This window comes from Erythrolamprus reginae, chromosome 2 (assembly GCF_031021105.1).
Source record: "Erythrolamprus reginae isolate rEryReg1 chromosome 2, rEryReg1.hap1, whole genome shotgun sequence".
In the NCBI taxonomy this organism is placed as follows: Eukaryota; Metazoa; Chordata; class Lepidosauria; order Squamata; family Dipsadidae; genus Erythrolamprus; species Erythrolamprus reginae.
Genome location: NC_091951.1, coordinates 79,472,308 through 79,485,914, shown reverse-complemented (window position 1 = coordinate 79,485,914; position 13,607 = coordinate 79,472,308). Strand labels below are relative to the sequence as shown.

Here is a 13,607-nt window from a genome sequence, read left to right as displayed (position 1 = left end):
CGGTTCTCCCGTCTCCGAAGCTGCGGGGCGAACCGCTGCCTCTGGAGTCCTGGCGATGGGTCCTCGGGCAGAGGAGAGCCCCCTGTTCATGGATCGGGCCATCCGGGCCCGATCCGATCGCAAAAGCGACCTTCGGAGGGGGTAGAAGAGATTCGCCTGGCAGAGCCCTGCCAGACACGTCTCGTCGCGATCTCCACCTAACCGGAAGCGGATCAAGTCATCTCTTAAATGCCATCTTTCAAGGCCAAGGCTTTGCAACCTGGTTTCATAGGGAGGTGCTCCATTTCCTTGATCATTCTTGTTGCCCTTTTTTGCACCTTTTCCAATTGTGGTCTTTGAAGTAGTCATGAGGGCAATCTCATGATGCCGCATTTAATGACTGCTTTGCTCAACAACTAACAGTTTGATCCCAATTGTAGTTGTACGACAAGGACTACCTGTATATACTTCTTTCATCCTTATAAGTATCATTCGTTGACTGTATTTATGGGAGAAGGGAATCACTCCCATTCACATGTATGCCTGGAAAAATATCTGTCTGCATAGAACTTCACAGGCTGTATTATTCCAATGTTATTTCCTTTATTTTTTTTCTCCCTAAGAAATTGATATAGGTGATATGACGTCCCAAGTAATCAGCCCATCAGGAAGGATCACTGATGCAGAAATAGTGGAGCATGACAAAAACACATACTGTGTCCGTTTTGTGCCACAAGAAATGGGAGTCCACACTGTGGCTGTGAAATATAGAGAGCAGCATGTGCCTGGCAGTCCATTCCAGTTTACAGTTGGGCCTCTGGGTGAAGGAGGAGCCAATAAAGTCAGAGCTAGTGGTCCGGGACTTGAAAGAGCAGAGGCTGGCATCCCAGGTAAGACCTTTACTGCTCTATTCCAACCTTCTCAATACCTTTTACTCACTGGAACATTTTTTTTTCAGTTGTATGTATGATTGTATTCTTAGAACAGGATGATTCACCATTGCTTCTGCTGGAATATATTTTGGGATAACACCACTCTGCAGCAACCGATACCGTTACTACAAGAAAGGGAAGGGGGGAGTCATGTGTCTGTGTCTAATTGGTATATTTTGTTAACAGCTGAGTTTAATATATGGACAAGAGAAGCTGGAGCTGGTGGTCTTTCCATTTCAGTGGAAGGGCCAAGTAAGGCAGAAATTGCTTTTGAAGACCGCAAAGATGGATCTTGTGGTGTGTCCTATACTGCTCAAGAGCCTGGTATGAGATTTAAGTGTGATGGGATAACATTATAATTTGGGAACAGGATTTTTTGCTTTTCTAATGATTTTTTTTCTATTAAATTGTTTAAAAATGAAATTCTTGTGTCTTTCAGGTAACTATGAGGTGTCCATCAAATTTAATGACGAGCAAATTCCTGAAAGCCCGTACCTGGTTCCTGTGATTGCACCTTCAGATGATGCTCGTAGGCTTACTGTTATGAGCCTTCAGGTGAGACACAAGGAAATATCCCTGTAACTTACCACAAGCTGATTTCATCCTTGTCTTCAGTGCTCTTAAGCTTCCTAGTGTTGCTTCTTTGGAGAAAACCATTCTGTCTAAGAAAATAAGAGTTTTAAGTTAAGAAACAGTGTTGTGCAGAACATAGCTTGATCTCTTTAGTGGGTTAAGCTTTATATACTGCTCAAAAAAAATAAAGGGAACACTCAAATAACACATCCTAGATCTGAATGAATGAAATATTCTCATTGAATACTTTGTTCTGTACAAAGTTGAATATGCACAACAGCATGTGAAATTGATTGTCAGTCAGTGTTGCTTCCAAAGTGGACGGTTTGATTTCACATAAGTTTGATTTACTTGGAGTTATATTGCATTGTTTAAGTGTTCCCTTTATTTTTTTGAGCAGTGTATATATTGCTATTCACATTATTTTGCCACAAAACATGTAAGACATACAGTAAGTGCAAATGGTTGAACAAGTAGTGCTGTAGAGTGATTATAAAGCAGTAATTCATACTAACAGGTATATGAAATCTAGAAAATTCATGGTTCAGATAGTTACCCAACATCAGCCAGAGGAAGAGTGAATTGCAGCTCTCATACAGTTAGTCAAATCGCCCAAGAGAAGCCACTTAGACCACTGATTCCTTTTAAATTTAAGATGAAAGAAACAAGATTTCACATTAAGGTTTGACCAGCTAGCCCAGGGGTGTCAAACTCACAACGTCATGGCAGTGTCACATGACTTACCGGGACTTTTCTCCTCTTCAGTAAACCAGGCAGGGACAGGGCCAGCGCGTGACGCATACGGCCCATGGGCTGTGAGTTTGACACTCTTGAGCTAGCATAAGTACATTATTGCTGCACTTTGAAGTAACTATATTAAGTGGCACAATCTTTCATTTAGTTAAATTAGGTATTGCTTGAATGAACTGCTTTGCAAATTTGTGCGTTGGTGCAGGTTTCTAGCTAAATCACACTAAAAGTACTACAAGGATGTGAATTAGCTGCTGTGGTATTGATGTTTTTCTTGTGTTTCATTTAAAGACTTCTGACAGAACGTGGATGTCAGCTGATTAAAACCCTAAAGAGGGAAATAAAATTAATGGGAAGGCAGGGGCAGTGAAACAAGGGATTGTCTTATAGAGGAGCCTTTTGCATTTTGAACAGGTCTTGATTCACTTTTAATGCCTTATATGTCGGTTTGCCCATTACCCATTTATTTCTCTCTTGAGGGTAAAGCTGAAAATGAAATCTCAATTAAGCTGTGAACTGAGAGCAGAGCATTGCAATTTAAAACCATGGTGAAGTATCTAGAACAGGGTTATCAAACTCGCGGTGTCACAGCGCTGTCACGTGACATATCAGTTCTTTTCCCCCCTTTGCTAAACTGGGTGTGGATGTGGCCAGTGCTTGACGTATCCAGCCCATGGGCCGGGAGTTTGACAGTCCTGGTCTAGAATTTCCTAGATATAAACCTGTGCCATGTAGAAGTATGTAGTGATAAGTGTTGCCCAAAAGGTACAGATTTACATATTCTTTTAGTTCCTTTTTCATAGTTCCAGGGAACCTCAAAGTACTGCATCTGTTCCCATGGTGGAAAGCATAATTTCCATGAAGAGAAAGCTGCAAGTATAATCAACCATTATCTGATGCTGCCACCGGCAATATGTTAATTATATGTTAACCTATGTTAACATATAATATATAATTAACATATACTGACAGTATGTTAATTATATGTTAGCAAATGTTAGAAATAATATATAAACAATATGTTGACAAAGAGACAAAAAAAAATCAAAGAGTGAAACAAAAAAATCAGAACATAACCCCAGCAACCAAAACATAGAAGCAGGAATTAACACCAAACAAAAAACAATACCCTAATCAAAGAGTCCAAGGAGAAAAATCACACCCACACTACCGTTGGAGGGCAAATTAATGTTAAAAATGAGCAAATCCCACACTCGGTAGCACTGCTGATGATATTTAGTTTGGTAATGAAATGTCTGCATGCAGACAACCAAATTCAGAGAATATTCTACAACAGTGTTTCCCAACCGTGGCAACTTGAAGATATCTGGACCAACTCCCAGAATTCTGGGAGTTGAAGTCCAAATATCTTCAAGTTGCCAAGGTTGGGAAACACTGTTCTATAATGTATTAATTGACAAATCACACTAAGAAAACTTAGGTTTCCCACAGAAAATTAAACATTTCAGGAATTAAATTGCTGATTGCACCAAAATTACGGAATAATTTGATGTCTGTTACTAATTTTTATGTCAGTATTCTAACTTCTAGACTTGCAGTGTTGATATTCTAGCTAGTGTGTGTAATTAGAATAATTTAGAATAATAACTAAACTATCCCTTATTATCTCTCTGTATCTCTTCACGTTCTCTCAAGATTAGAATTAACCTCTAAAGAGATCCTATATGTTTATACTCAGAAGCACAGAGAGGATCTTACACAATTCTGCCTAGTTATTCCCTTAATGGAATAGTGAGTGAATACTCCCTTAATTAAGTAATATAGGTAAGCAGTAAGCAGTCAAGCCAGCAGTATTTAGGTATTTATGGAACACAGAGCTACATTTAGAATAAAATAAGTTCTCTGATATTTTGAAAAATTCAGTACAATATAATTTGAAGGTAAACATGCTTTGTTTTTCTATTGCTTTTTAGGCTTTTTATACCTAGACGTTGCAAAGTATTAAACTATATTTTGCATATTCCATGTTAACCAAATGACAATGTCTCTGATTAATCTTGAATTGCATTCTTAGGAATCTGGATTAAAGATTAACCAGCCAGCAGCATTTGCCATAAGACTTAATGGAGCAAAGGGCAAGATTGATGCTAAAGTGCACAGCCCCATTGGAGCAGTAGAAGAATGTCATGTTTCTGAGTTGGAACCAGGTGAGAAACTGCATACAAGCTCTCCAAAAACCTCCAGCAGTTTAGAACATAGTAGCTAAATAACCTCTCTCCATCCATCCTAATTTACCAGTATGACATGAATTTAAAATTGGAAGAAAGAGTAGTGTTTGCCATCTTGACCTTTTAGAGGAAAGGTGAAATATTATTCATTGGAATTTAATAAAAACAAAACAAAATGCAAGGCAGTATCCTACTACCTGCGGCATCCCAAGCGATCTCTCTTTTTATCCTGTTGTATTGTTGTCCTTTTATTCTAGCAATATTCTATTTGAAAATGTTAGCCCCATCTTAAATTAATGGGGCTTAATCCATTCTATAACTCTAAATATGTTTCCAGAATGTTTTCCAGGCTTAATTACTGCTTTTCTAACTAAGGACAGTATTCTAATATTTAGATGTATTCATTGTGGAATAAATGAACTTTTAACCGTATGTGGAAAAAAAACCTGTTCTAAATAAGAGTCAGCTTTTACTGCCATTGGTAGTTATATCTAGTCTCAAGAAAACAAAGGTTGCAATTAATCTGGCAGTAAAGCTGATTGGTTTTCAGATTTATGACCATTGTCGCATACCCATGATCACATGACCAAAATTGGGTTGCTTGGCAACTGGGATGTATTTATGACACTTGCAGAGTCCCAAGGTCATGTGATTACCTTCCCAGCTGGCGTCTGACAAGCAGAGTCAACAGGGAAGCCAGATTCACTTAACAACTGCATGATTCACTTAACAACTCCAGTGATTTGCTCAACAAATGTAGCAAAAAGGGTTGTAAGATGAGGCAAAACTTGTGATTGCAAGTTGAGGAATACCTGCGTTTCAGCTTCCAGTAACCCTGAGCCAGCCTTCCCCAACCTGGCTCCTTCCCGCTGAATTGGGATTTTAAGAACCTTCTGGCATGGTTTTTGGAACTCATGAAGTTACAACTTGAACTAATTGGGAGTGTAACAGATTGAGGAAGAAGGAAAGTTTGGAATGTTAAATATTATTTTATTCCAGTAGGAGGTTTGAAACCGATTAATTATTTAATAATCTATGTTACAGATAAATACGCTGTCCGATTCATTCCACGGGAAAATGGCATTCATTCGATAGATGTGAAATTCAATGATAGTCACGTTGTAGGCAGTCCTTTCAAAATTAGAGTGGGAGAACCAGGACTTGTAGATAGTCCAGCTCTTGTGACTGCCTATGGAGCAGGCCTGGAGAGTGGCACAACAGGTAATTTCTTCTCTAGATTGCTTTTTGATTTAAACTTAATACATCTGGTTTTTGCCTAAATAAGATTATATTTCAATCTCATTTGCAAACATTGCCTTCTTCTTTTAAACCAGAATTGCAGTGCTGATTAGGGAAAAGCAAATTTGCAGCAGGATGGTGGCATTTGCAGGATTTATTGCTACATATGGTTTGCATCCATATTTTTAATTTCTACTTTGTTTTCCAGGATTACAATCTATGTTTACTATAGACACTACAAAAGCTGGTCCTGGAACTCTTGCCGTTACAATTGAGGGGCCATCAAAGGTGAAAATGGATTGCCAAGAAGCTCCGGAGGGCTACAATGTAATGTATACACCAATGACTCCAGGAAACTACTTGATTGGAATTAAATATGGAGGACCTAATCATATAGCTGGTAGTCCTTTCAGAGCAAAGGTGACAGGTAAGAATAATCACAATCATAATGGTTGGGGTCACATCATGTTAAAACAAGATTTTTCAGTCATGGGGTTCCTGACCAGCCTGTAATGGCAAGTAAACCATAATGCTGAATTCACGGCTTAGCCCTTTGTGTGAATAAGCCCAAAGTATCTTGTATCAAAGCATGACATTGGAACATCATATTTCGGCAGTTGCGGCCCTATTCGGACAGGGAGTCACTGCTCACAGTCACTCACGCCCTCATCATCTAGAGGTTCGATTACTGCAACGCCCTCTACGTGGGGCTACCTTTGAAAAGTGTTTGGAAACCTCAGATCGTGCAGAATGCGACGGCGAAAGCCATCGTGGGGCTTCCTAGATTCACCCACGTTTCTGCAACACTCCGCCACCTGCACTGGCTGCCGATCGGTTTCCGGTCACAATTCAAAGTGTTGGTAATGACCTTTAAAGCCCTACATGGCATTGGGGCAGAATACATCTGGAACCGCCGACTACCGCACGAATCCCAGCGGCCGATAAGGTCCCACAGAGTTGGCCTTCTCCGGGTCCCGTCGACCAAACAATGTTGTTTGGCGGGCCCCATGGGAAGAGCCTTCTCTGTGGTGGCCCTGGCCCTCTGGAACCAACTCCCCCCAGAGATTAGAAAGGCCCCCACCCTCCTTGTCTTTCGCAAATTACTTAAGAACCACCTTTGTCGCCAGGCATGGGGGAGTTAAGTTATCCTTTCCCCCTAGGCTATTACAAGTTATGCATGGTATGTTTGTGTGTATGTTTGGTTTTTTATAATAAGGGTTTTTTAGTTGTTTTTATTAATTGGATTGTTCATGTTGTTTTACCACTGTTGTTAGCCGCCCCGAGTCTGCGGAGAGGGGCGGCATACAAATCCAATAAATAATAATAATAATAATAATAATAATAATAATAATAATAAGTGCAAGGATTGTAAAAATGAAGGAGATGCCACTAAGATTGTAGACTTGATTCACAAATTTTTAATATAGTGCTTAATTCTTGTGATGAACATACAAATGTTGTGGTTTTTTTAGGTCAACGACTGGTTAGCCCAGGCATCTCAAATGAGACATCTTCTCTTATGGTGGAATCTGTGACTAGGTCAACCACAGACACCTTCTACAGAGGCATTCCCAAGTCATCGTCTGATGCAAGCAAAATTCTTGCTAGGGGTGCAGGGCTCTCCAGAGGCTTCGTGGGCCAGAAAAATTCTTTCTCTGTGGATTGCAGCAAAGCAGGTAATTTCTCTTTTAAAAACATGAACTCATTACTAATTTGACAGCGACACCTGAGTTTTTAAGTTTACTGAAATTTTATAAATAAATGTTCATTGCCTCTCCTTATGTCTCAGAGTGCTACTTAGCTGTCCTTGGTAGCTGGAAATCAGATACTTACTACAGCACAGTCAGAGCCTATACAGTAACTTAGAAGGGTTGCTATTTTGCTTTAAAATAGTAGTCACAGGGGTGTTAATTTGGATTGATGCTATGTCTCCACAGAAATGAAATGCTAACTGAAATTCTGTGATTTTCAGTGATGCTAAGTATTGATTTCTTCTGCAATATCAGTAATGTTAACATTCTCTTTGTGCTTTAGGTTCAAATATGCTGTTAGTTGGTGTCCATGGACCTACAACACCTTGCGAAGAAGTATCTGTGAAACACTTGGGAAATTACCAGTACAGTGTAACATATATTGTCAAGGAAAAGGGTGATTACCTATTAGCTGTGAAGTGGGGTGAAGAACACATTCCTGGAAGTCCATTCCATGTTACTGTCCCATAAATTCCCCTTGTTTCCTCCCAAGAGAAACCTTACATACAATACTGTGAGCAGTTTTGTGACCAATGTATACAGATAACCTTTAATGAAACTCAAATTAAATATATTTTAAAATTGTCCTTTGCCTTAAGCATCTTTGATATGCTTTGTAAATTTATTGTCTGCTTTAGTTTGTACTGTTATGAATCAAAACACAATCATGTAATAAATAAGGGCACTATGGTCATTTTGTTTTTGGTGGACTCCAGAATTTACAAGTTAAAACTGGAATTTATCTCGGATAAATTGGTATCTTTACTACTGACTTGCAATAGGTTTTGTTTTTGAATTGGAAACATTTCACTTCACTGTAGAATATCCATCTGATTGCTGTCAGTTAAAATTATTCTGTAAAGACATTAGATGAAAAACCGGTACTTAATATGCCCTTATGTACTTGATATTCTTTTTCACAGCTAATAGTGGAAACTGTAATTAGTGTTATCTTTAAACACTAAAACGATTTGCATAATGGTTGGCTGTTTACAGAGGGGGGGGGGGGGGGGAGAGAGGGATTTTGTTCCTTGAAGGGAAACCAAATAGATGTCTTAAGGTATTCTGGAAGCCTTTATCACTGATGCTTTATGCAGATTTGGTAATGGATGGTGTAACTGTGATTGCCTTGAGCAATAGAATGCCAAATTAACTTGATATTCTAGCAAAAATGCACATTGAGAGGTGCTTGAAACTGTGATTGATTGTATGCAATCACAGTTACTCCAGCTGCTTGTGTAAACCTTAGTGATTTCCTTTGGTAATACCTGTTAATGATGAGGTGAAGGCTAATCTAGGCAGTTGATTATTATGTGAAATCCTGAATATTTCTACTAATCAACAGTGCACATTAAAATTGATTGAAAGAATTTGATTCAAGGAGTTCATGAACAAATCCTTTTAAGTGTTTTTTTGAGGGGAAGAGTAAGAAAAGAACATTTATGACCATTCTGGTTTTCCAAATGTCAAAAAATAAACAAAGAAAACTTCCAAATGAATTAAATGATTTTTAAAAGCCTCTGGGGCTTCTCTCCCCCCCCCAACTTTACCAGTGCTTTAAATGTGCTTGATGGATGGAGACAGTTAATGGAAGTAATTTTGTTTTTTTCCTTCTGTTTAGCAAAAGATTTCTACTTGGCTTTATTTTTATAGTTTTATATCAATGCACTAAGTCTAAGCACAGCTTCTTAAAAAGGAAATGGAATAGCCAGATTTTTCTAAAAAAAATAAAAAACAAAACCAGACCATGTGCCTTAATGTGAAATGTTCACTACATTGTAAACTATCAGAAAAAGCAAAATAAACTGGAATAAATGTAATATTGTATCTCATAACTTATTAAAAACAATGAATGTTTGCTTCAAGAAATAAAATGTGCATGTTAAACAACTGAGATGGGTTTCTGCAATAATTAGTTTTGCCATTTTAACTTTAATGTCAAATGGATAATATGACTTAACCTGAAATTCCCATAGGCAACGTTCAATGGAAATTAAATACGGGAGTCAGATGCTTGGCAAAGAAAATTGGTTTTAAGTATGGAGCAAAATTCTCAATATATGTAAAAGTAAAAACCACAATGTTGACCATGAGGGAAGAAAAGATATGAAAATCCATGCCAACGCAAAGACTAAAAAGACAAATTTCTAAAAAACACTTCATTAGGCAATATGGTTAAAAAAAATGAGATGCAAAGGGAAACAAAGCTTGCATTGATTTAGACTCCTGAAATATTGTAGTAGATATCTTGTTCTGCTCAAAACAAAACCCAAAAGGCTAGCCTATATGAGTAATTTAAAGTCAAAAGTTTATACATGGGCCAAAGATAGATAAAAGACACTTAAGCTACAGAAACCACATAGCCTTTAGTGATGGGGCTGAGTTAATAAAAACTAACAGACTATAAAACTAATCCTTTAGCTGGGAAAGCAAGCCAATCCAGATGGATGTTTGATACTACTATTACTGTTCTGAATTGTTTGTTTGCAGCAGTGTTTCCCCAACCGTGGCAGCTTGAAGATATCTGGACTTCAACTCCCAGAATTCCCCTCCAATTCTGGGAGTTGAAGTCCAGATATCTTCAAGTTGCCAAGGTTGGGAAACACTGTTTTGCAGCATGCATTCTTTATCATATTCAAGGCAGCCATAGTTTTGCTGGTTCTTGACAAACATGAGAGAAAATTGCATACTGGTAGTGCATACTGCATACTGTCCAGCTGTAGATTGCATGGTGAGGTCACATCAGCAGAAGAAAAAAACATGTAATTTCAACCTTTCCACATCCAAGCTGATGTGTCAGTTTATCATAATTGATTGCCTTTAAAGCTTAAAGGTTCCATCTTTCTCCAAAGACTATCGTCCTCCAGCCCAATGAAAATTGATTTCATTCAAAACTGATCAGAAATTCACTTTGGATTCAACTTGGTTTAGTTTGGTATATGAATATTCTTATTTAACATAAGATAAGAACATGACAGAAGAAAAAACACACATGCACGCACACACACACACACGTAAAGCTTGTAAAGTAAAGCACATAATTATAAGTAAAGCTTCTATGGGGCTATGGCATTGGCCTCATAACTGGATGCCCAGCTCAGCTATCCAGGTGATTTGCTTCTGTCATTCCTTAAATGCTAATCACATGCTTGATGTTTTGAATACAAAATCAGCTTTTCAAATTGTGAGTTCTAGCTGCCTCCATAGCTACTCTTTCTATATTTGTGCAGCATAAAAACCCATAATTAGCTGGCCTGATTAGAAAAGATTTTGCATCAGCAATGCACTACTGTTTTACTTTACACTAATCCATTGTTTAACCATGTGTTGTTGTACAAGCCTGGCTGAATTTATACATTGTACTAAACCAAGGGTGTCAAATTCGTGGTGTCATGTCACGTGACGTATCATGTCTTTCTCTCCACCTTTGCTAAAATGAGGGTGGTGATGGCCAGCACATGATGCATCTGGCCTATGAGCCATAAATTTGAAGGCAAATTTGACGCCCCTGTGCTAAACCACAAATTGTGGCATATAAATCTTAGTGGTTGGAGTCACCCCAAACCACCATGTTATATTTGAATGTATTGCTTGTCCTGTTCTGATAACCATATGTACTAGTGTGCCTCTAGCAATTTTTCTAAAACCTAAACAACAGATCCTCCAGCCAGAATGGTACCATTTTCTGTAAAAGTCTTCAAGCATCAAATAGATTTATGATCATGGGCTTACGAGAGCTGGTCTATTAAACCAGAATCTAAAAATTGTCATTCCTTCCTATGCTTGAGCGTTGTCTTCAATAGTATACCACTAAAGTGGCATCTTCAGAGTAGCAGATGCATCAAACTCCAAACCAGATAAACTGAAGCAGAAACGAGACAGCAATTTAATTCTTTTCAATATGTTAGTTTGCCAGAAGACATACTTATTTCCTGAATGAGCAGAAATACTTTCTTCATTTTAGATCAAGAACATGTGTTTTCCTTTTGTTCCCAACTGCTAATCATTTGCCTCCAATTTGTTTTGTTTTGCTTTGGATGACTTCAAAAACTGGAGAGTTGTAGGAAGGCAAGAGTTAATAAAAAATATAAATTGTGTTATATTTCAAACAGGCCTTAGTGAATTAGTGGGAGCTATATACATATGCACAAGGAGTTGTTCACTGCACTGTTTAATCTCAAAATGGTGTTTCCTTCCTGCAATAATTTGTATCTAGACTTTTAAAATGTCCTGCCCTGCTGTGGAATCTCTAATTTTCAAGACACCATTGTGGCTACATATGGAGCTTTTGACTGAGCCGAATTAAAAGAAATGTGAATAGGAAATGGAAGATGGTTAGTAGGCTGACCAACAAGCATACCTACTATTTACACAGAAAAAATTAAAGCGCAAAACGAATCTAAAATGGAAAAGGGCTTTTTAAAAAAGTATTAACGACATCAGTGCAGTGAAAAGAAAGAAAGGAAAATTATGAATCCAGTATTTAGAGAAATGGTAGGATAGTAACAGTTCATAGGGCAGAAATTCTCAACTTTACTATACCCCCCCAAAGGAATGGTTTTAAAACACATTTAAACATACTTTAATTGACACAAGGGAGTAGCAATCCAAACGAAATCAAAAGATGGTAGAGCAATATTCAGTATTATGAATGAATTTAAATCACCAATTGATTCTGAAACCTTGAATTATCTCACAGCCTGTTTCTGTGATACCATGGAAGAAATGCATAAAACCAAAGAACTGGAGAAACAAATGTTCCTCCGCTGTACAAGGTAGACTATTCCAAGAAATCAACTCCACAGGTCAAACGTGGCCCACGGACCAGATGCGTCACGCACTGGCCATGCCCACACCTAGTTTAGGGAGGGAGGAAATGTCATGATACGCCATATGACGATGCCATAACGTGAGTTTGACCCCCTGCAATAGGTAGTCAAAAGCTACTTCTATGAGATTGGCTACAATAACAAGAATCTTGCAAGTCTGATTGTGATAGTCCTCCCCCTCCTCCTCTTCCTCCTCCTCCTCCTAGTTCAGAGAAATGGGGAGATTTCTGCCTGAATCACTTCCAGATGTTATCTGGATGTTCTGGACTTTAAAAATGCTTAGTGCCAAATGCCTAGGGAACAGAGCCTACACATGTTTGCCAAGGTAATCTTCCTTCCTTCCTATACTATTGGGCTATGTACAGAGGAGAGTAATCAAAATAATAAGGGACCTGGAACAGATTAACTCATAAAAAAACCAGAAGCATTGGATACATTTAACCTGGACAACAGAAGGCTCGTGAGCAGATAAGACAGCTGTCAAGTATCTAAAGTGCTTTCATGTTGGAGTAGAGCAATTAGGTGTTGTTACATGAGGCAAGAGGAGAAACTATGGGTCTGAATTACAAATTAGACTTTATACATTAGGAAATAGTTCTTCATAAATTAATCTGTTGGGTGGTGCAGTCTCCTTCAAGGCAAGAATCTGATGTTAGAAGTAATATGTAGGACACAAATTATTTCCCCCTGCTTTCAGTAGTGGAGGCAAGGGGATAAAAACATTCATTTCTTCCAGCCTGGCTTAACGTTATGGCCTGTTTTCTAATAGAACATGGAAATTATATACAGCTACCACAAATTCTGGTATTCGTTTTGCCAAGCCATGCCAAGGCACAAGACTTAATTGAAGGTTGTGGCTCAAATTAGTCACAGTTTACCTTCTGAAAACAAAACACTCTCATTTCTTCCACTGTGGGATGAAGCTTTCCAGGAGAAAAGCACCTGGTTGCCTCTTCTTTCTCCCCTTCTCACTCTCCATCCCCATGTTCTTGGCTAAATTATGGTTGGAATTCAGATTCATGCTTGCAAAGGGCAACCATTCAAATGCACGCCAAAGGGCAAACGAGAGATTTATCAGTTCCAGATTTAGGACGTGGGCTGGTACATGTTTTGGAGAAGGTGTACCTTTAAAACTGCATATGGGGTTGCACTGAAACAACTGGCTTTTTAGAAGGTGGAATGCAACAACAGTTGAAATGGCCCTGTTTTGTAAGGGCCGAACAGGGATGAACAAAAGCCAGTTTTGCTTTTGTGGGGAGAAAAACACTCCCCACACAGGATAGTAGCCAATGCAGTGTTTTGTGGCTTCTACTGGGTTGGTTCCAATACAACTTAAAACCAAGGATTTGCCTAATGTATTTGCAA

At 38.5% G+C, this 13,607-nt stretch overlaps 1 protein-coding gene across 4 annotated transcripts in view; it reads left to right on the top strand.

Annotated features, from left to right (window-relative positions):
- FLNB (filamin B) overlaps window positions 1-9,304 on the top strand; it is a 110,996-nt gene extending 101,692 nt beyond the window's left edge. For all 4 annotated transcript variants that reach the window (XM_070738433.1, XM_070738432.1, XM_070738431.1 and 1 more), the window contains 8 exons: window positions 603-869; window positions 1,098-1,235; window positions 1,351-1,466; window positions 4,270-4,402; window positions 5,468-5,644; window positions 5,871-6,089; window positions 7,135-7,338; window positions 7,697-9,304. In XM_070738433.1, coding sequence (XP_070594534.1) covers window positions 603-869; window positions 1,098-1,235; window positions 1,351-1,466; window positions 4,270-4,402; window positions 5,468-5,644; window positions 5,871-6,089; window positions 7,135-7,338; window positions 7,697-7,884 — 1,442 coding nt within the window. In that variant the 3' untranslated portion in view covers window positions 7,885-9,304. The remainder of the gene's footprint in view (window positions 1-602; window positions 870-1,097; window positions 1,236-1,350; window positions 1,467-4,269; window positions 4,403-5,467; window positions 5,645-5,870; window positions 6,090-7,134; window positions 7,339-7,696) is intronic.
- Window positions 9,305-13,607: the final 4,303 nt, after the last annotated feature.